The 23,344-nt window shown below is 46.4% G+C and overlaps 1 protein-coding gene across 5 annotated transcripts in view; it reads left to right on the plus strand.

Annotated features, from left to right (window-relative positions):
* LOC141146648 (acyl-coenzyme A amino acid N-acyltransferase 1-like) overlaps positions 1 to 23,344 on the plus strand; it is an 89,478-nt gene that overhangs the window by 49,428 nt on the left and 16,706 nt on the right. For 4 of the 5 annotated variants that reach the window (XM_073633072.1, XM_073633071.1, XM_073633070.1 and 1 more), the window contains exon 2: positions 20,293 to 20,789. In XM_073633072.1, the coding sequence (XP_073489173.1) occupies positions 20,324 to 20,789 (466 nt within the window). In that variant the 5' untranslated portion in view covers positions 20,293 to 20,323. Of the gene's footprint in view, positions 1 to 1,190; positions 1,257 to 20,292; positions 20,790 to 23,344 lie in introns of those variants that run through there. The other variant, XM_073633068.1, reaches the window with a different exon arrangement.

Raw genomic sequence — 23,344 nt, forward strand, 5'->3', positions numbered from 1 at the left:
AGAGACATACCCAAAAAGACTTGTAGCTGTAATTGCAGTGATAGGTGGTTCTACAAAGTATTGACTCGGGTGCTAAATACAAATGCACGACACACTTTTCACATATTTATTTGTAAAACATTTTGAAAACTATTAATCATTTTCCTTCCACTTCACAACTAGGTGCCACTTTGTGTTGGATGATCACATAAAATCCCAAAAAATACATTTACATTTTTGATTGTAACATGACAAAATGTGGAAAATTTCAAGGGGTATGAATACTTTTTCTAGGCACTGAACACATATTGTGCAATAAAAAATATATGCAATGAGTGAGACATGTTTAGTAGTGTCATTAAAACAAAACTTTTTTCTTGGCATTTGAATTTATAATGACGTCCTTTATCTGTGCATCTTTTCTTTCCCCATCCTATATATTTAGATAAATACTTGGTTGATCCTGCCGTTTTTTTAATCTCCTCCATCTTTCACTAACATCAAAATAGCAGCTTATTCTGTGGCTGCAGCATTGTCCAAATCCTGCGCATGCTCCTCAAGCTCTCGTTTTCAGTCCCTTCACTTTCCTCTGTTCAAGCTTCCTCCAGTGGCATTTACATCAGCTAGGCTTGGGGCCAAAGTTAGGAGAGCACTATTGGGAGTCATGACTAATAGGGCATTCCTCTCCCTAGTTTACTAATCTCATGTTTCACACAAAGCACAGACTTTCTGAACTATTTACATAGTTACATAGTTAAGTAAGGTTGAATAAAGACACCAGTCCATCCAGTTCAACCTGAGTGAGTGTGGGTGTGTGTCTACAATTGCCCCTATCCATTTACATTGTGTCTCATTAAGATGCTCATCCATTATATTTATTTAAGGTACCCATATAGCGCCGTCAATATACGCAGCGCTCCACACATACATCGCACACTCACATCGGTCCCTACCCTCAAGGAGCCCACAATCCAAGGTCCCCAACTCGCATTCATATACTAGGGCCAATTTTGGACAGAAGCCAATTAACCTACCAGCATGTCTTTGGAGTTTACCAGCAAAGCTGCTGGTAAAAGCAATCTGTGAACCGTCCATAAAGCTTTGTGTGAAACATGAGACCAGTAAACCAGGGAGAGGGAGCCTCACTGCAGGTGTATTGCAGTGACGTTGCAGTTTGCATGTAAGGTCTCTAGCTAGCTCCACCTACTGATCACACATTGTGGAGTTGAGCTAGTGACGCAGAGTTACATGACTGCAGTGTACAAGGCATTTAAAAGGTATTTAGGATTTTTATTTTTTTTTTTTAACTGAGACATGCATCTAGGTATACTATATAAACATGATATAAAGCAAAAACTGTGGCAATGGGTTTAATATCACTTAATACACTGATTGTGGATACAGTAACCTTCTTGGCCTAAATGGTAGTATATTTTACAAAAAATTAATCTTTTTTTTTTTTAAATAAGTGCAGCTTTTTGTGGCTTTAAATTCTTTTTAGTTTCTACGCCTCAACCATCTACACAATCTTTCAAAACAAACAAATCATTTTCTCCAAATAGGTAAAACTTTAGTACATATAACAAACAAGGAAATAAGCTGTTGCCATGTTCTCCTTTTTCTTTAGTACATACCATACATAGTTTTGAACATAACTTTGCTTGCTTTAACAAATGATAGAGAATGATGGCCCCTGCTGCATCGGTCTGACCCTGGTAAGGGAGAACCAATGCAAAACACACTAAAGACAGCTGGCAGATGCTTACCAACTTTCTGAGAAGAGAGGCACTGGTCAGTAGATTCCGCCTTCCTAATAGTTCATTGTCATTGAGACAGTAATTGATGGGAAATCCAAAAGTTTACAGTAGTCGCTGGAACACCAAGTGATAGTAAATCTGCCAACGAGGACAACTGTTCTTGTAAAATCTTAGCGGGGAATTCCCATCACTTTTAAGAGATTTCCAGTCGCTTCCTGCTGCATCTCAGGGAAAGGAAATACAGAGAAATCTTCCAAGCAGGACACAGCAGGAGTAAACTGACTGAAGTTTTAGTTCTTTCCTGCTCTATGCAAAACTATAATAAAATGTTTTAAGTTATGCATACATTTTAGTGTAGGATAAATGAAATTGATCTAAACAAAGAGCTATGTAAAGAAAATAAATATGGGACAAGGGACAACCATACTTAAATAAATGAGATTGCAGTAGAAGTAATAGTTTAACCTTCAAATCTCATACAGTGATGAAAATGAACATAGTAGCAATGTAGCACAATGTAGTCAGCCTGCAACAGCAAGGTCTCAACTCAGCAGTAGTATCACACCAGACCAATGTTTTCAGGTGTGGTGTCTGGGCTCTACTGCAGAAGCCCAACCTAAGCGGCAGGGTTGAGGACCAGCAAACGCCATGAAAACATGAGTGGAGCAGATATACATAAAGCTTCCTTCCCTTCAAAATTGGAAGATGTCCAGGACTGCTATCAGCTAAAGAGGAAAACCATAGGGACCTTGGTACACTGATCAACAGTTCATAAGTCTTATCAGAAATTCTTCTTTAAAGAATCAAAGCCAAAAAGTGATTCCCTTATAAGCTGAATTGCCTAACTACACACAAAACAGAAGGACAGAGGGGCATAAAAATGACAGCAGATGCTCTGGTCTGAGTCCAGATGCAAAATATATAAAGCATATGTACAGTATACCCAAAACTTTTTTTGTTTTTTTGTGTTGGATGGAATAGGAAAGAGTGTGGACAACTGTAACTTTTTGAAATTCTCCTCACATTTTTTTTCAGTTGCAATGGTCACCAGTACAAAATAGAGATGTGAGCATGGATGAATGTCTGCAGGCAAAAGTTAAGCAAAGTGGATGTAGATTTGGGGCTGCTGTTCTGCAAAGTTAGTGACTTGGTCAAAATTCATTGTACCAAATAACACTGAAAACTACAGGCAGATTGTCTGTCATGCATCATCATCTGGTATGTGATTGGTTCCGCTTTCATTTGGTAGCATGACAATGACCCCAAACACAAGACAAAAATATACAGTAAATATCTGCAGTGAAAAACGGCGTCTCACAACAGATGGTAGAGACTTCACTGATCCATAATTTCAACATCAATTCAATCCAGGATTACTTGAGACAAAGAGAAGTAAGACAGCCAATGTCTGCAGTGCAACATTGGCAAGTTCTTAAGGATAGAATACTATTGTGATTTTGTTCAGAAATTGCATGTATGTGTACCTGTAGAGTTGTTATCGTGTTAAAAGAAAAGAATAATCACACCAAGGTGTCCGTTTATGAAGCAGTGATCAGCGGCAGTGGCGTAGCGTGGGGGGTGCAGGGGGTGCCGTGGCCCCGGGCGCGACATTTAGGGGGGCGCCAGTATGTGTCACTGGCTGCCTCCTCCTAATTTCAAATTCCTGTGTCCCCGGGCTCCGGCCGCCATGTTAAGTGCCCGGCGCCCCCTGTGATTGGGCGTATGGGGGTCATGTGAGGCGTTGGGCTGGCCTGTCCTTGATCGCTCCTGAAGTCCCGCCTCCGCACATGACCCCCCATACGCCCAATCACAGGGCGCCGGGCACTGAACATGGCAGCAGGCAGAGTGCAGGGGAGAGAAGAAACAATGTGAGCCGCCGCTGTGTTCTCCTCCTCACCTGGATCAATGCAGCCAGGACAAGAAGGTGAGTGAGAGTCTTGTTACTGGCTGGGGGGGGGCGAGAGAGACTGTAGGCAGGACAGTATAGTTATAGTGGTCAGTATAGTGTAGTATAATGTAGTATAGTGGTCAGTATAGTGGACAGTGTAGTGTAGTATAGTGGTCAGTATAGTATAGTGGTTAGTATAGTGGTCATTATAGTGTAGTTTAGTATGGAGGTCAGTGTATTGTAGTATAGTGGTCAGTGTAGTATAGTATAGTGGTTAGTATAGTGGTCATTATAGTGTAATTTAGTATGGAGGTCAGTGTATTGTAGTATAGTGGTCAGTATAGTGGACAGTGTAGTGTAGTATAGTGGTCAGTATAGTGGACAGTGTAGTATAGTGGACAGTGTAGTATAGTGGTCATTATAGTGTAGTTTAGTATAGAGGTCAGTATGGGGGGCAGTGTAGTGGACATTATAGTGTAGTATGGTGGTCAGTATAGTGTTGTGTAGTATAGTGGTTAGTGTAGTATAGTATAGTGGTTAGCATAGTGGTCAGTATAGTGTAGTTTAGTATGGAGGTCAGTGTAGTGTAGTATAGTGGTCAGTGTAGTATAGTGTGGTGGTCAGTGTAGTGTAGTATAGTGGTCGGTATAGTATAGTGGTCAGTGTAGTGTAGTATGGTGGTCAGTATAGTGTCGTGTAGTATAGTGGTCAGTGTAGTGTAGTATAGTGGTCAGTATAGTGGTCATTATAGTGTAGTTTAGTATGGAGGTCAGTGTATGTTAGTATAGTGGTCATTATAGTGTAGTTTAGTATGGAGGTCAGTGTATTGTAGTATAGTGGTCAGTATAGTGTAGTATAGTGGTTAGTATAGTATAGTGGACAGTGTAGTATAGTGGTCCGTGTAGTGTAGTATAGTAATAGTGGTCAGTATAGTGTAGTTTAGTATGGAGGTTAGTGTAGTATAGTGGTTAGTGTAGTATAATGGACAGTGTAGTATAGTGGTTAGTATAGTATAGTGGTCAGTATAGTGTAGTTTAGTATGGAGGTCAGTGTAGTATAGTGGACAGTGTAATGTAGTATGGTGGTCAGTGTAGTGTAGTATAGTGGTCAGTGTAGTATAGTGGTCAGTGTAGTGTAGTATAGTGGTTAGTGTAGTATAGTATAGTGGTCAGTATAGTGTAGTTTAGTATGGAGGTCAGTATAGTATAGTGGTCAGTGTAGTGTAGTATAGTGGACAGTATAGTGTAGTATAGTGGACAGTGTAATGTAATATGGTGGTCAGTGTAGTGTAGTATAGTGGTCAGTGTAGTATAGTGGTTAGTGTAGTATAGTATAGTGGTCAGTATAGTGTAGTATAGAGGTCAGTATAGTGTAGTATGGTGGTCAGTGTAGTATAGTGGTTAGTGTAGTATAGTATAGTGGTTAGTATAGTGTAGTTTAGTATGGTGGACAGTGTAATGTAGTATAGTGGTTAGTGTAGTATAGTATAGTGGACAGTGTAGTATAGTGGTCAGTGTAGTGTAGTATAGTGGTCAGTGTAGTGCAGTATAGTGGTTAGTGTAGTGTAGTATAGTGGTCAGTGTAGTATGGTGGTCAGTGTAGTGTAGTATAGTGGTCAGTGTAGTGTAGTATAGTGGTCAGCGTAGTGTAGTATAGTGGTCAGCGTAGTGTAGTATAGTGGTCAGCGTAGTGTAGTATAGTGGTCAGCGTAGTTTAGTATAGTGGTCAGCGTAGTGTAGTATAGTGGTCAGCGTAGTGTAGTATAGTGGTCAGTGTAGTATAGTGGACAGTGTAGTATAGTGGTCAGCATAGTTTAGTATAGTGGACAGTGTAGTATAGTGGTCAGTGTAGTGTAGTATGGTGGTCAGTATAGTGTCGTGTAGTATAGTGGTCAGTGTAGTGTAGTATAGTGGTCATCATAGTTTAGTATAGTGGTCAGTGTAGTATAGTGGACAGTATAGTGGTCAGTGTAATATAGTGGTCAGTGTAGTGGACAATGTAGTGTAGTGGACAGTGTAGTTCTCCGTGTAGTGGACAGTGTAGTGGTCAGTACTATTGTATTTGAAGGGACTCAGGGAGTGCTAAAAGTCCGCAGGTTGGGGGGCGCAAATTACTTGCCTTGCCCTGGGTGCTGACAACCCACGCTACGCCACTGATCAGCGGTGATCCCAAGGATCGCCGCTGATCATAGTCCATAAACAGTTTATGAAACAGTGATAATCGGGGAGAACATGTTTGAACTTGTTCTCCCACCGATTATCTCTACACACGGAGAATCCTCATGAATGACACAGTAACGGCCAGTTTATGAAGCAGTGATCTCACTGCTTCACTGGCGTTCTGAGTCAGAATTCACACTCCCAGGTTCACCAGCTCAGAGGTGTTGAATTGGGGAGTGAAGAGGAAATCTGGGGGGATCTGAGGGGGAAGGAGGAAGATTTTTAACTTCCTTATGCCACGTTCAGACCCCCCAACACTGTAACCATGTCCCCCTGTCATATTTATGTGTATACATATAATGTGTATATGTATATATATATATATATAATGTGTGTGTATATACATGTATATATAATGTGTGTGTGTGTGTATACATATATATATAATGTAGGGGGACTCATTATTTTATTAACATTAATCCACACCGTCTGTCCGTGTATTGAGCGGTGATAATTTATCACTGCTTAATAAACTGACATCTTGGTGTTTCGGTGAATTTCTGGTGCTGTAATCTCGTAAAGTCTCACGAGATTCCAGTATCTGGGGCCGTTCTCCACTTTTGGAAGCGTTTGTAGATCTCTTCACTCCTCAGAAGGTAAAGCGATCTACACCGCTTCATAAACTGGCACACAGAGGAGAAAGATCTTCACTGTGAATGCCGGAGAATGAAGCAGTGAATAAATTTCACTGCTTCATAAACAGACACCCAAATATTGATTTCATTTTTTCCCCTTTCTAGTACTTTCAAAGCTGTCTCTTGATAAATATGAAACTATTCATGGTGTTTTAAAAGCATCAAGCGTAACAGCATTTTTTCATAAGTGTCTAAAACTTTGCAGTTCTGTAAGATTGTGCCACTGAATCTACCCATTCAACTGCAAGCCCCCTCAGCAGGAGAATGCATTTGTTACTGCCCCTGGGCAGTAACAAGAGCAAAACTGTGAATCGATTGTCTTCTGGTCATTTATCAGCACCTTAAGGGATCATTTACACTTCATTTAACGGCTGGTTTACACTTGCTTCAAAACAAGGCTTCGGACAAGCTTTGTTAAAGCTCTCTGAACACTAGTCAAAGCCTGTCATTAAATAAAATGGTTAGCTTACAGTCCTGTTTACACAGGCTTTTGCTTTGCTTCGGCTTTGCTTCAAAAATGATACCCAATGTAGCTTTAGTGGTGCTTCAAAGCGTCTTCAAATCCTCCATAGAGCTCTATAGCAATACCCATTGAAGCCCCACAAAGCCTCATTGAAGCCCCACAAAGCCTCACCGAAGCCCCACAAAGCCTCACCGACGCCCCATTGAAGCCCCACCAAAGCCTCATCGAAGCCCCAAGCAAAAGCCTGTGTAAACAGGACTGTAGGCTAACCATTTTATTTAGTGACAGCTTTGACTGGCGTTCAGAGAGCTTTAACAAAGCCTGTCCAAAGCCATGTTTTAAAGCAAGTGTAAACTAGCCCTTACCCACAATTTTTGTCCAGCCTAGAGAGTATCCATTTATCATCCCATGATGATGTAATGTTGTTGTCATAATGTACACAATGTTGCAAATGAGCAAAAATACATTTCCCCATGTTTAAGTTTGAGAGTAAAGACAATTTCTCTTGCATTCATTAATGGACACAGCTCTTCTCTTATAGTGCCACTTGCAGGAGTAGGAGACTAGGTAGAAAAAGAACTCTGCACCGCCTATGAGCAGTTCTAGCTGGTATGAACCCCCCCCCCCCCCCTGCTATAGGCAACTCAGTTATTTCTGTCTAGTGTTTCAAGACCTAGTTCTCTGCTGGGACCTGTGGTTTCATAGCTTTTTTTTTTTCTTTTTTCTGGGATTTTTTTTTTTTTTTTTTTCAACAGCCAGGCTGAGTGATGGGCTGGATAATCTAGATCTAGTAGTCACTGCAATCTGAACAATGAATGCAGACCTTTACGCTCTTAGCTTCAGCAAACCCCATCCTGGACCAGGGTGGCTAGTGAGTTAAACCTCTCACAGGGACACACATGACCGGGCGCCTGCAGTCCATGTCAGTTACTGAGAGGTGGATACCCACAACCTCTGTGGATTGGAAAGTAGATGCCCCCCAGCCCAGGCATTCATAGGGCGCAGGTACTCCCTGGGGTAGTTGGCCCTATAGGGTCTTTGTCCCCTCCAGGACTGCCTCTCCTGCCAGTACCTCCGGCCTGTTCCCCCACTCCCCCCTGGTTATTGGCTCAGTGAGCCTGAACTGCAGGCAGCTGTGATGTGGTCCACTGCCCTTTCTTGTGGGTGAATGCTGCTGCCATCACGCCCCGGGTCGGCTGTTCCTGTCCCTTGCTTAGTGCTTGAAGTCAGTTTGTTTCCAAGGGGGTTCCTTGGGTACTTAATATCCGTTATGAGAATTGTGAACATCCAAAGTGGCTTTTCATAGACCCTAATCATTTTGTCAGCATGTTACCCATTTGAGGAGGCCTTCTACATTAATATCCCTTTCCCCTGTCATGGCTATATGGCAACCGTGTTACCAGTGATGGAGTCGTCTTCCTTTGAGGCTTTGGGCAGGACAGCAGGAGCTGTTGCCTGCGCCATGTTAACTATTTCTGTATGGCTTGTGTCTGGTTTTAGCCCATGTATCCCAGACGCTCACTGAATGGTCTAAGTTCCTACGCCAGGTTTAGGTAGGAGCAGGTATCCCTGAACTAAATGGTACTAGCAGACTAGCTGGTTCAGGGCCTTAGGTACGTGTGTGATGTGTCCTTGGATGGGGCGCACTGCTCTCAAAGCTCACCTTGATGTTTTCAGAGAGTGCTTGGCTTAAGTATTGGTCTGTTAACCAGATGTCTATTAAAGGTCTTTGCGGACATTCCCTTCCAGGGTGAACGATTCCTTTGGAGTATGCTGGATTTCATCTTGCAAGAACTTCACCAGGAGAAGAGCATCTTTCTTGTGCAGAGGTCTTTCTTTTTCATACATCATGGGACACAGAGTCGGGCTAATATTCATTACCTGCTGTGGGTTATACTCCATTTTGGACACTGGTAGACCAAAGTACTTCAGACAGGAAGTGATCCCCTACATAACCCCTCCCATACAGGAAGTACTTTAGTTTTCTACCAGTGTCTGCAAGGTGGATGGCACGGTTTATTTAAGCTCTGAGCTCCAGGTCTCTAGTCCCACAAACTGTTCCAAAAATGAATCAAGGGATTGACCGATTGGATCCTTTTGACACAGGCTTTTATGCTTGGATAAATGGTACCTGAGCCTCGCAAAGAAGACTCAAGATCTTGCTAGGTTTTTCCTATAATGTGGCCTCTGGGCGCTGGACCCTGCGGAGTGGAAATCCTGGATCCTGGACACTACAGCGCTAAGGCATTTCCTGCAGGGTGCTGTACAGGTCGAAAGAAGTGGCCCCTAAACATGAAAGGATACCCAGTCCTTGAAGGTCCAAATGACAGGAACCCGCCTTGAAGGGTGAAGATTGGGCCCTTAGCTTCTAAGTGGCCCTGCGCCTGGATGGGTAAGTAAAACTCCTTTATTTTACTATTGTGGGGTGTCCCAGTGATTGTAACAATCGGTCAAGCTAGCCAAAGGCACCTGTGTGCGGTGACCATACGGGGGAGTTCTGGGCTGACTGTGAGTGCTTGCACAGTGTACCTTTTCTGCTTGTCTGGCTGTTTTTACCTGTATGATAGCGCATGACTGTGCGCCATTTCGCCTTGGTTCGCCATGGCGCACGTGCGTTCGCAAGAGCGCCGCTGGGCTCAGCAGTTTGGTGGCTTTGGCACATGCGGATTCACCGCACATGCGCCATAGCCTTTATCTGGGCGCATGAAGATTAGCGTTGTACACGAAGATTTGCTTCGTACACGTATACAGTCACGCCTGCTCGCCGGGACCACGCACATGCATGCGTACACACGCATAGAATGTTCTGGCGCACACCCAGCTTATTTAAGCTGTGCAGGTCAAGCATGTGGTGCTTCCAGTAGGTAGCTGTGGGACACAGAGCAGGCTCTGAACAGACACTTGCAGTGGTTCATTTTTCCTTACCCAGGTCACGTGAGTCACCAGGTGTTGCTTGGCAGGCTAAAGGTGCTTAGCAGGATTGTTGCATAGGGGCTTGGTGAGCCCTATTAAAAGGTCTCCCTTCTGAGGTGTTTTAACTACACCCAAGTACTCTTTGCGGCATTGAATGTCTTCCAAAAAGAGGCGTGGGACTAACACCATAGGGAAGGGCATACCTATGTCATCCACAGTTCCTGATGAACCTAATCGTATCCCTAGTGTTGTATCCCCTGAAAGACCAGAGGCTCCGAGGCAATCTGAGCCGCTGCGCCTATCTGGTATTGTGCCTACAGTCAATGTTGCTGCTTCACCCTTTATCACTAAGGATGAACTGTCCTCAGCCCTAGCCAGGTTAGAGCACAGGATTGCCGACATGATTGCCTCCATCCTGCAGGGTGGCAGGAAGAGTGACAGATTCCCCTCCCCGGAGTTTCCTAGTCTGGAGCAGGAATGGGTTGAGGATGGGGAAGAGCTGAAAGCTCAGGATTCGGTGAAGTGCCCGGCAGATGAGTCTGCTTCCGAGCAATCTGGACAAGAAGATATCCAGTCGATATCTGCCTCTCAGTCGCAGAGGCTTTTGATCCTGACAATGACTGAAATGATTCGTTCTGTCTTTAAGTTGCCTCTTGCATAGGTGACTGAGCCCCCCTGGTCCTCTTTGGGATCTGAGACCTTTTCAGGTCGCACAGACTTTCCCGCTACACCCCCTATTGGAACAGGCGGTGTATACTGATTGGGAACATCCTGGCAGGACTTTTTTGCCTCCTAAGAGGTTTTCCCTTTTATATCCCAAGGATGAAAAGTTTGTGAAAACATGGAGCATGCCAGCCATAGATGCAGCAGTCTCTACCTTAAACAAGAACTTAACTTGTCCGGTAGATAACGCACAGGGCTTGAAAGACCCTGTTGACAAGAAATTGGAGTTATTAAAGGCTTCCATTTCTTTGGCCAGTTCAGCTATTCAGCCAGCTGTTGCAGCAATTGGTATTTACCAGTCCGTAAAGGATAGTTCAAACGGCCGAATAGGCCTAACCAGGAGGATGATCTGCCTGAAAGTAAGACAGATATTCCTGTGTTTTGCTGTTGATGTTTTAAAGGATTCAATACAGCAGGTTTCTCGTCTGTCTCTCTTGTCTGTACATATGTGCAAACTTTTATGGCTTAAGAACTGGTCACCCGAGCTTCCTTGTAAAAAGTTATTGGCAGGTTTCCCGTTTCATGGGGAACGTTTATTTGGTGATCACTTGAACAAATATATCCAAAAGATTTCCGGAGGGAAAAGTTCTCTACTTCCTGTGAAGAAAAGCACCAAACGTCCCTCGGTTAAAAACCCAGGGACTGCTTCCGCAAATGTCTGAGTCAGGGCGGTTCCGCCACAAACAGGGTGCTAGGGTCAGGGGCAAGCCGCAAGGCCAGGGCCAGAAAGGGCCCTGGGTCCAAAATTCTTCTAAACCCAGCACCGAGCCCTCCTTTTGAGGGGAAGCCCCCACTCCATCGGGTGGGGGAAGGCTACTGCACTTTGCGGACATTTGGAAAACAACAATTCAGGACAAGTGGGTCACCTCAATTAAATTATATCTTGTGGTTAGAAGCTGGCGTTACGGGGGGGTTCCCCCTCAGGAGTTTCTAAGATCCAGCGTTTCCTTGGATCCTCCAAAAAGAAATGTATTGTTTCAGGCACTACATCATCTAGTGCATCAAGGAGTGTTTGTAGAGGTTCCTGTATTTGAAAGGGGCACAGGATTTTACTCAAACCCGTTTACGGTTCAGAAACCAAACAGGGACACAAGGCCCATTTTGGACCTAAGGTCCCTGAACAAGTATCCATTGATCAGCGGCAGACTGACCATTCGGTCACTTGGGCACTGACCGAGGGCCCGTAGTCAGGGGGACCCCATGAGTGGCTCGGTCAGCCCGCTACCATTTTTTTTTTTTCCCCCTTGAAGTCTGCCAGGGGCACGGCCACGGCGACTGGGTGCATGTGGTGGCATTCTGGGACTTGTAGTCCACGCAAACATCATGTGATTGGCCAGACGGGGTCATGTGTGGCCACACGCTGTGGCATTCTGGGACTTATAGTCCACTCGAGCGCCCTGCAATTGGCTCTTCTGAGCTGATCACGTGTGGATGCAGCCAGGCGGGGCTGGTCTGTGGGTGATCGCGACCACTTGCTGCCAGAGTCCTGCCTCTCTGGCGCTATGTGTTTTCTGAGGTCTGTCAGACCCACTCTGTCATTCAACCCCCCTCTGTCATCCAACTCCTCTCTGTTAGCCCCCCCTCTGTCAGCCCACACCTCTGTCAGACCCCCCCCCTGTCAGCCCATCACCCTCTGTCAGCCCCACCCTCTCTGTCAGCCCCACCCTCTCTGTCAGCCCCACCCCCTCTGTCCGCCCCATCCCCTCTGTCCGCCTCCCCTCTGTCAGCCCCCCTCCTCTCTCTGTCCGCCTCCCCTCTGTCAGCCCCCCTCCTCTCTCTGTCCGCCTCCCCCTCTGTCAGCCCACCCCCCTCTTAGCCCCTCTCTGTCAGCCCACACCCCTCTGTCAGCCCACCCTCCTCTGTCAGCCCACCCCCCTCTGTCAGCCCACCCCCCTCTGTCAGACCACCCCCCTCTTAGCCCCTCTCTGTCAGCCCATCTCCCTCTGTCAGCCCACCCCCCTCTGTCAGTCCACCCCTCTCTGTTAGCCCCCTCCCCCTCTGTCTGTCTGTCCACCCCTCTCTGTCAGTCCCCCTATCTGTCACCATGCCAGCCAGCCACCCACCCACTAGCCCACAGCAGGGAGCCAGGCAGCCACCCATAAAAGCCAGCTACCCACGGTGACCCACCCACAGCAGGGCCAGGGTGCTGACCACCCATGGTGACCCACCCACAGCAGGGCCAGGGTGCCAGCCAGCCACCCACAGTGACCCACCCACACCAGGAAACCAGCCAGCCACAACAGGGTGTCAGCCAGCCACCCACAGGAGCCAGCCAGTCATGGTGACTCAACCACAGCAGGCTGGTCTGTGGGTGATCGCGACCACTTGCTGCCGGAGTCCTGCCTCTCTAGCGCTGTGTGTTTTCTGAGGTCTGTCAGACCCCCCTCTGTCATTCAACCCCCCTCTGTCATCCAACCCCTCTCTGTTAGCCCCCTCCTCTGTTAGCCCACCCCCCTCTGTCAGCCCACACCTCTGTCAGACCCCCCCCTGTCAGCCCATCACCCCCGTCAGCCCATCACCCCCTGTCAGCCCATCACCCTCTCTGTCAGCCCATCACCCTCTCTGTCAGCCCACCCCCCCCTCTGTCAGCCCGCCCCCTCTGTCAGCCCGCCCCCTCTGTCAGCCCGCCCCCTCTGTCAGCCCGCCCCCTCTGTCAGCCCGCCCCCTCTGTCAGCCCGCCCCCTCTGTCAGCCCGCCCCCTCTGTCTGCCTCCCCCTCTGTCTGCCTCCCCCCTCTGTCTGCCTCCCATCTGTCAACCCACCCATCTCTGTCTGCCTCCCCCTCTGTCTGCCTCCCCCTCTGTCTGCCTCCCCCTCTGTCTGCCTCCCCCTCTGTCTGCCTCCCCCTCTGTCAGCCCCCCATCTGTCAACCCACCCATCTCTGTCTGCCTCCCCCTCTGTCAGCCCCCCCTCTGTCAGTCCCCCTATGTCATCCCACTCCTCTGTCAGCCCCCCTCCTCTCTCTGTCCGCCTCCCCCGCTGTTAGTCCACCCCCTCTGTTAACCCACACCGTCAACCCACCCCTTTCTGTCAGCCCACCCCTTTCTGTCAGCCCACCCCCTCTCTCTGTCAGCCCACCCCCTCTCTCTGTCAGCCCACCCCCTCTCTCTGTCAGCCTCCCCCTCTCTCTGTCAGCCTCCCCCTCTCTCTGTCAGCCTCCCCCTCTCTCTGTCAGCCTCCCCCCTCTCTCTGTCAGCCTCCCCCTCTCTCTGTCCGCCTCCCCCCTCTCTCTGTCTGCCTCCCCCTCTGTCAGCCCACCCTCCTCTGTCAGCCTACCCCCCTCTTAGCCCCTCTCTGTCAGCCCACCATTCTCTGTCAGCCCACCCCCTCTGTCAGCCCACCCCCCTCTTAGCCCCTCTCTGTCAACCCCCCCCGTCAGCCCACCCCCCCCTCTGTCAGCCCACCCCCCTCTGTCAGTCCACCCCTCTCTGTTAGCCCCCTCCCCCTCTGTCTGTCTGTCCACCCCTCTCTGTCTGTCTGTCCACCCCTCTCTGTCAGTCCCCCTATCTGTCACCATGCCAGCCAGCCACCCACCCACTAGCCCACAGCAGGGAGCCAGGCAGCCACCCATAGAAGCCAGCTACCCACGGTGACCCACCCACAGCAGAGCCAGGGTGCCAGCCACCCATGGTGACCCACCCACAGCAGGGCCAGGGTGCCAGCCAGCCACCCACAGTGACCCACCCACACCAGGAAGCCAGCCACAACAGGGTGTCAGCCAGCCACCCACAGGAGCCAGCCAGTCATGGTGACTCAACCACAGCAGGGAGCCAGCCAGCCACCCACAGCAGCCAATGGGCCACGGTGACCATCCACAGCAGGATGTCAGCCAGCCACCCACGGAGAGCCACCCACATCAGGGAGCCAGACACAGCAGGGTTCTGGCCAGCCACCCACAGGAGCCAGCCACAGAGGACGCAGGAGCCAGCCACCCATACAGGATATGGGAGCCAGCCACAGCTACAGTACCCATAGTTAAGGTAAGAGGAGCGCTACACAGTGCCAATTTTATTTCTTTATAAAATGGCCACACCCTAAGCCTGGAGTTGGCAACCCATCAATTGTGGGCAGGTGACAGGTAAGCTGCGATCCTTACTTGCCGACCCCCAGAACCTGGACAGGATAGGCGGCAGAGTGTAAATTAAGGGACCGATCTGTATTTTATTCTGCAGCAGCTGAAAGTAGGCTTCTCCTCTTCCCCTCACCAATATTCAGCTGCCACGGGAGGAAAATACAGGGGATTCGTACCAATGTATGCCACCCTTCTTGTCCCAGTTCCTTTTCTTACTACTGCCCAGGTTCCCCTGTGTGCTCACCTGCTCCCCCCCCCCCATTGATTTAGGATGATGAGTGGGGAAGATGCCGGTTAATATGTCACAAAGGCATATGTGTTGGAGCTTTGAGGTGCACACCCTAATACAATAGGCTGCGTACACCTATGGGCAGGGGTGAGAGTCATGGCACAAGGAGGGGGTCCCGTGAGGACCAGAGTGAATAAAGGTGTTCACTGTACACGCTGTTAGAAAGAGGCCCCTCTCCTGGTCTTATTATACTCCTTTTCAGTCTATAATTGGACCCGAAGGGGGGACTCCAACAGATTCTACAATGGACACTGAAAGGGCCTCTGTTAAAGAGACCCCCCCCTCCAGGTCCCATTAGACTCTTTTGAAGTCTCCAATGGGTCCTGGAGGGGGGTCTCACTCTAACAGAGACTTTCTAATGCACACTGTTAGAAAGAGACCCCCCTCCAGGTCCCATTAGACTCTGTTGTAGTCTCTAATGGGGCCTGGAGGGGACACTTTCTAACAGACTGTCCAATGGACACTGTCAGAGAAAGACCTCCCTCCAGATCCCATTAGACTCTGTTAAACAGTGTTTAATTTTTTAAAAAGGCAGAAGTTGTACTTTATGCAAAATGAAGGAGCGAGGCCAGAGGTGGGTCATGGGCAGGGCCTGACAGGGGGCCCTTGCTTAATTTGGTCCAGGGGTCCTGGATGTTGTCAGTCCGCCCCTGCTATTGATACAGTCCTTTCGGACCTCACTCCAGAGGGGAGACTTTTTAGCCTCCATCGATATAAAGGACGCGTACTTGCACGTACCTATCTTTCAGCCTCATCAGAGGTTCCTACGTTTTGCAGGAACATCACTTTCAGTTTGTGGCTGTACCCTTTGGGCTTGCTACAACTCCCTGGGTGTAGCACCAGTACTGGGTCTTTTAAGGGCCCAAGGGATCCTGGTGCTCGGGTATCTGAACGACCTCCTGCTCAGAGATCACTCAGTACAGGCTCTAGAACAGAACATAATATACACAGTGAGGTATTTGAAAAGCTTAGGCTGGATCATAAATACCGAAAAGTCAGCCTTGAGACCAGCTCAAAGTCTAAGATATTTAGGTCTGATTCTAAACACGGTCCAAGCAAGAGTATTCTTGCCACCCATAAGGATCTGTGCCCTGAAGGATCAGGTGCATCAGATAAGAGGCACCAGACAACCCTCCATTTGGCTCTGTATGAGTCTTCTAGGGAGGCTGGTATCCTCCTTCGAGGCAGTGCCCTATGCCCAGTTCCTTTCCAGGCCTTTACGACAAGACATCTTGTCGGCTTGGAACAGTGAAAGAAAAGCCCTGGATTATCCAATGTGCTTATCTCAGGCATGCTTAAGCCTAAACTGGTGGTTGCAGAATCAGAACCTGCGAAAGAGAAAATCCTTTCTCCCGGTAACTTGGAGAGTACTGACTACAGATTCCAGTCTCTCTCAGGCTGGGGAGCAAACCTAGATGGGCTCCCAGCTCAGGGGAAATGGGCAGGGACAGAGCAGACCCTGCCCATCAATGACCTAGAATTACGGGCAGTATGTCTGGCCCTGCGGTCCTGGATGGTGGAGCTTCAGGACTGCCCCATCAGGGTTCAGTCCGACAATGCCACGGCGGTGGCCTATATAAACCACCAAGGCGGTACCAAGAGTCATTCAGCTCTGAAGGAGGTGAACTACATACTAGCCTGGGCAGAGGGACATGTTCCAATGATATTGGCAGTCCATATCCCGGGAGTAGAGAACTGGAAGGCAGATTATCTCAGCCGCCAGCAGATCTGACCGGGGGGAATGGTCCCTACATCCAGAGGTGTTCCAGGAAATTTGCCAATGTTGGGGATGGCCAGAGGTCAACCTACTGGCATCCAGGTTCAACAAGCTACAACAGTTTGTGTCTCGAACAAGAGATCCTCTGGCAATTGGAGCAGATGCTCTGATAGTTCCATTGAGCCAATACTCCCTGGTTTATGCTTTCCCTCTGATCCCTCTCCTTCCACATTTGTTGCGCAGGATTCAGAGAGAGGGGTTCCAGTCATTCTGGTGGCACCAGCCTGGCCCAGAAGGCCCTGGTTCCAGGAGATTGTGAGACTGACGATAGACGGGCCATGGACGCTTCCACGTCACCCTGATCTACTGTCTCAAGGTCCTATATTCCACCCCAATTTACAGTCTCTAAATTTGACGGCATGGCTATTGAAGCCAGAGTGTTAAAGGACTGTGGCATCTCGGTACCAGTGGTGTCTACTTTAGTGAATGCTAGAAAAGCTGTCACTAGGAAGATTTAACATAAGGTCTGGTAAACTTATATTGCTTGGTGTGAAGCCAGAAAATGGCATCTTTGGAAATATGTGATTGGGAGAATTCTCTCTTTTCTACAGTCAGCTGTGGAAATCAAATTGGCTTTGAGTACAATCAGAGGTCAGGTTTCGGCCCTATCAGTATTCTTCCAAAGGCCTTTAGCCTCCCATTCACTGATCCAAACCTTTATTCAAGGGACAACTCTCTTGCTTCCCCACCATTAGGTCACCTATGTGTCCTTGGGACTTGAACTTGGTGCTGTCTGTGTTACAGAAACAACCATTTGAACCTGTTAAGGAAATTCCATTAGACTTGCTGTCACGCAAGCTAGCCTTCCTGATGGCTATCACCTCGGCTAGAAGGGTGTCGGAGTTGGCGGCCCTTTCATGTAGGGAACCGTACTTGATCCTTCACCATGACAAAGTCATGTTACGACCTGTTCCATCCTTTTACCAAAGGTGGTGTCGGCCTTTCATTTAGATCAGGATATATTGCCGCCTTTTTTCTCTCAGCCTCGTTAAGGTTTATCTGTCTAGATCTGCAGAGATCCGAGGATCAGACTTTTTTTTTTTTTTTTTGCTTTTGTTTTACCAAAAGGACCCAAGAAGGGACAGGCAGCTTCCAAAGCTTCCATTGAAAAATTGGGTCCGTCAATTGGTCATTCAGGCCTATGGTCTGAAACATAAAGCTCCTCCCTTTTAGGCTGAGAGCTCATTCTAACAGGGGTGTAGGAACCTCCTGGACTTTTCGCCATAAAGTATCTGTGGCTCAGATTTGTAAGGCTGCCACCTGGTCTTCAGTACATACCTTTATAAAATTTTATCAAGTGGACGTTCGAGCAGCCAAGGATTAGGCTGTCTGCCGTAGTGTACTTGCGGGCTGCCGTATAAGTTCTGATGGCTATTGTTTGGCAGGGTGTCTCTCTCCCCTCAAGGCTATTGCTCTGGGATGTCCCAGCAGGTAATGAATATTAGCCTGACTCTGTCCCATGATGTACTCAAAGAAAAGGATTTTACAGGTAAGTATGATGTAAAAATCCTATTTTTTGTCCCTCTGGCTCCTAAGATAAAGGGTCCGAGCCCTTCCAGGCTTCCACAGGTAGCACGAGTGTGCCTGGTCCCATAGAAACGGGTGCGGTAAGCCTGCGTATCGAGGAGAACTTCTCCATAGGCTTAGTGGGTCTATGGTGGGGGCCCATCTACGCTGGTTCATGGACTGTGGACCTCCTGAATCTCCAACAGATGGGTCTACGGACTGAAGGTATCTGGCTACATGATAGTTTTTGGGGGGTTTTTTGTTCCTATCCACCAGAAATCATTTTCCTCCCATATTTGTCTCTCTTCAGCACACCTGCAGGTCCTTCTGCGAGGTAGAGGATCTGCTACCCTGCGGAGTGTTTGCCATTGTTCCCAACTAGTGAGGTCTCGGGGTTTTAATTTCAACCTGGTTCCGAGGAAGGGTGGAGTTCATCCCACCCTGGACTTCAAGGCCCTGAATTGCCCTATGAATGTGCAGAGTCAAGATGGGATCTATCTATTTGGTGCTGGCCTTCCCTCATCAGGGGGACTTCCTGGCCTCCATAGACATCAAGGATTGTGTACCTGCGCTTTTCCATCTGTGCCAGTCACCACTGTTTCCAGATCAAGGCTTGTATTAAGTACCGTTACGGGTTGGGATTCTATCCTTGTGAGGTTTTTTCATCATCCGTTGGCTACTCATTGGGTTACTCATTGCTTGATCATTCCTGTATCCCAAGGGTTCGCTCTACCAGTGTGACCTCTGTTGCTACCTTGGGTTCTGAACCCAGTTCTTACAGTCCTTCAGGAGCCTCCATTTGAGATTAGTTATGTGCCTTTACCTGCACTTCCCCAGAAGGTCGCTTTTTAGGTTACTGCTTCTCCGGTGTGCTGAATGTCAGAGTTAGCTACCTTGTCCGGTACTTCACCCTACCTGGTTCTATGCAGAGATAAAATGGTACTCTGTTCGCCCCCCCCCCCCCTTCCTGCTGAAGGGTATATCTGTTTTTACCCGAATGAGGTGTTTTTACGCCCTACGCACATTGTGGAGGTTGTGCTGTATCCCTTGGTTGTGGTCCGGGCGGTTTGAGTGTACCTGTCTCCTACGGCTTCCTTCTAGGGGTCTGATTTTTTTGTTTGTGCTTGCAGATGGCCCATAAATGCCTGGCAGCCTTTTTTTCTGCTTTTTTTTACTAGTTCAGGCAGTTGGCTGTTCAGGTTTGTGCCATCAGGGGTCGGGCTCCTCCCTTCCCCGATGTGGCACGCTCTACCAGGGTGCTTAGTGCCGCCTGGGGGTTCTGGCATCTATGTCTTAAGTTTGCAAGGCCACTCCCTGGTTGCCTGTGCATACCTGTACCTAGTTTTTAGAGGTTGCTGTGCTCACATCCTTTGCTTGCTTTGGGCGCATGGTTTTGCATGCTGCTGTTGGGGTTTACTTGTTTTCCCCTTTGGGGGGTGATTTTTGGGTGGTTACATGGTTTGCCTATTCTATTTCTGTTTCTTTCCCACTCCTCTTGAGGCACTGCTTGGGGATGATTAGGAAGAGCTGTGTCCATAATTTGACTCAAAGGAATTTTACAGTGAGTAACAAAAAATCCAGTTTTTAAAATTGTGATAGTTTAAATTTATATTGGGTATTTATTTCTACCTGTTACTCCACTTGGGAAAAATTTCCTCACTTGTCCTTGTGACATCAGGGAAAGAAAAGGAGAATATTTGTCACTGGGACAGGAAGCAACAGACAATAATAAAGAATGATGCAGAAGTTGTCTTTCCCCATTCAGCTACTAATGTTTTTTTGTTTGTGCCCCCATTGGAGAGATTTCCCAACAGTTCCTGTCATAAAAGGTATACATTAATAAAAACCTGACAGTCTCTAACCTTTCCAAACAAAGTTTTTTTGCAGAAATAAGCTCTACCTCTTAGCCTAAAATGTTATCTCAAAGGCTGGGTTACTGCACCTCATCAAAAACGAGAAGAATGATGGAGCCTGATGATAAACTTCAGATCCTTTTGATGATTAATTCATTTGATTAATACATGTTTATTACATCTTAAACTGATATGTGCTACTTTTGTTTTCCTTTCAAGGCATTTTTACAATTCGCGCAATATTCCAAATATGGTGAATCTTATAGTTACTCCAGAAACAGGTCTGGCTGATGAGCATGTGCATATTAAGGCATCAGGACTGCAACCCAATCAACTGGCAACCATTCGTTTAACACTTCATGATGAAAAGGAAAATGTCTTCCAGTCACGAGCATTTTACAAAGCTGATGTAGAAGGGCAAATTAACCTGGATAGCAATCCAGCTCTTGGTGGAAACTACCAAGGAGTACATCCCATGGGACTGTTATGGTCATTGAAGCCTCTAAAACCATTTCAACGACCTGTTAAAAAAGATGTGAAAGCTGGCCCATTTCTTTACACGGTGGATCTTTTTGAGTTTTTATCAGTAGGATTAGGTGGTGCTGAGCCACAACCCACCTGCAGTGCTACATTTAATAGGTGGCACATTGCGGCTGATGTACAAAGGACCCAGATCCGTGACGGTAGACTTCGAGGTACTATTTTTTCCCCTGCAGGTACGTTTACATTATTGAACTAGTAAAGTAAATTTTCATAATAATCTTAAATAGTCATGCCAAATCTTTTATTTTTTTTTTTTTACTTAAAATTCCAAGTGATATAAAAAGTTATTTGGAATTTTTTACTTTTTTTTTTTTTAATTTAATACATCTCATAATTGTGGAAATGGGACAAAAGACATTGGGGGTTATTTACAAAAGGCAAATCCACTTTGCACTGCAAGTGCACTTGAAAATGCACTCGCCCTAAATCTAAGGGGTAGACCTGAAATGAGTGGAAGCTCTGCTGATTTTATCATCCAATCATGTGCAAGCTAAAATGCTGTTTTTTATTTTCCTTGCATGTTCCCCTCGGATCTACAGCGACTTTACTTTCAAGCGCACTTGCAGTGCAAAGTGGATTTTCCTTTAGTAAATAACCCCCACTGTTTAGTGCACCTTGTAAAATATGAAGTGACTAAACTTTTCCTAACTTTTTGTTTGGTAATGGGACAAGAAGGATGGAGTGGACAAATCTGACCTTTTTAAAAAAAATAAAATACCCTTGTGTTATGCCAAAAAAACTGTCTTAACCCTGAACCTGAAAGGTAAATGACAGCAGCTTTACTGAAAAGTAAACATGATAAAAAAATTTTGGATATTTCAGTGTAAACCAAACTATAACAGACATCAAATCATTTAAAAGTGTGTTTTAATTACTCCATATAATTAAAGTAGAGAAAAAACATCTACACATGAAGAGGAGGTCAACCATTGTATAATTCTTAGTAAGATGTATTAGTAGATATCCTGATACACAATAACAGTACCTCATCCAAACTATTGAGAAAATGTATTCATATCTCAAATCCAAATCATATTCCTATTCTCTGCATGTGTAATTGTTCATTCAATGCATTTCCTGCAATAGCATCCACTTTTTCAAGGATTCATGTGCAGCTTATGAATAATATCTTATAGCGAGAGGTCATATATCGTAATCAAAATCCCTAGTATTTCATGTTACTAACAAACCATCTCTACCTCCTATGATACACACCTACACATATCTAATAGAATTATACTGACACCACATACTGTATATGTTGGACCTTTTGATCCATTCATGCATTTTTCCATTTCCCTTGTATTCAAATACATCCCCTCAGTCCAGGCAGTTTGTAGATATATGGTGGAAAAGAAGGTGGAATAGTTACGCTATGGTAGTCTGGGAAAGGCCCGAAAATTGTTAATGCCTCAGGGCTTAGTGTACTGCATCCTCCCATGTCAACCTGTTTTATGGGACATGAAGTGGTTCTAAATGTTCTTCCCTGTAGAGGGAACACCGCTAACCCAGACCTGCCTCAGAAGAAAGAGGGCAGTTTGTGGCTATATGGTGGGAAACCAGATGAAATTGTTACCCAGTGGTAGGCTGGGAAAAGCCCGACAATTTTTTCCCCCCAGCTTTAGGCCTGATCATTCATTGTTTAATTTTACTGATCCTTTTCATCTTCACTTGGTCCTTGCGACAATGGCCTTATATGGCAGGTTACTGGGTATCCATCTGTCTGCACTGAGGGGATGCACTTGAATATAGGAGAGCTGAGAAAATAATGCATATCATTTTATGAATGATCAAAGGTTTAACATTTATGTGGCATCAGTATAATTCTATTAGATGAGGTAATCATTGGATTTATGTCTTTTCTTTAGAAGCTATTACTCTGCGCATGAGTTCTTGAAAAAGCAGATTCTGTTTCAGGAAACGCATTGAATGATCAATTACATGTGCAGAGAATGTTTAGGCAGAGATATATATATATATATATATATATATATATATATATATATATATATATATATATATATATATATAATATTTTCTCAGCAGTTTGGAATGGGGTATTGTATATCAGGATATCTCACCGATACTGTACAGGTTACTATGAATTATATGGTGGATGAACCTATTCTTCTATTTAATGTTTAGGAAAATGTGTTTCTATTTTTATTATAATAAGCAATATAAACATATTTTTTATCTATTTAACATTTATTGTAGTTTGGTTTATAAACTTAAATGTCCATCCCCCCAGTGTATACTTTTCTATATCCATTTAGGATATGGTGTGACATACAAATGATTTCACATTTCTTCCAAGTACATTGTTCTAATTCTTGTTATTGAAGTGATTGTAAGGCCTTCTTTTTGTGTTTTTTTTTATTAAAATGACAGACCAGTTATACTTACCTACTCTATGCAATGGTTTTGCACAGAGCAGCCCCTTTTCTCCTCTTCCCAGGTCCCCGCCGCTGCTCCTGGCTCCAACCCCCCCACACTGAGTGCCCCAATAGCATGCTCACTCCCAAACCATACTCTGTGTGTCCACAAGAGTGGAGTTTACCCCGCCCCCTGCTCCCTCACTGGCTCTGATTGACAGCAGCAGGAGCAAATGGCTTCTGCTGCTGTATCTGAGCGAATGAGGAGCAAGAGAGCTGAGAGCACTTCGGCTCTTGTGCACATCACTGGATCGAGATCGGGCTCAGGTATACTGTAGAATGCAGTAAGGTAA

This window comes from Aquarana catesbeiana, linkage group LG06 (assembly GCF_042186555.1).
Source record: "Aquarana catesbeiana isolate 2022-GZ linkage group LG06, ASM4218655v1, whole genome shotgun sequence".
Lineage (NCBI taxonomy): Eukaryota > Metazoa > Chordata > Amphibia > Anura > Ranidae > Aquarana > Aquarana catesbeiana.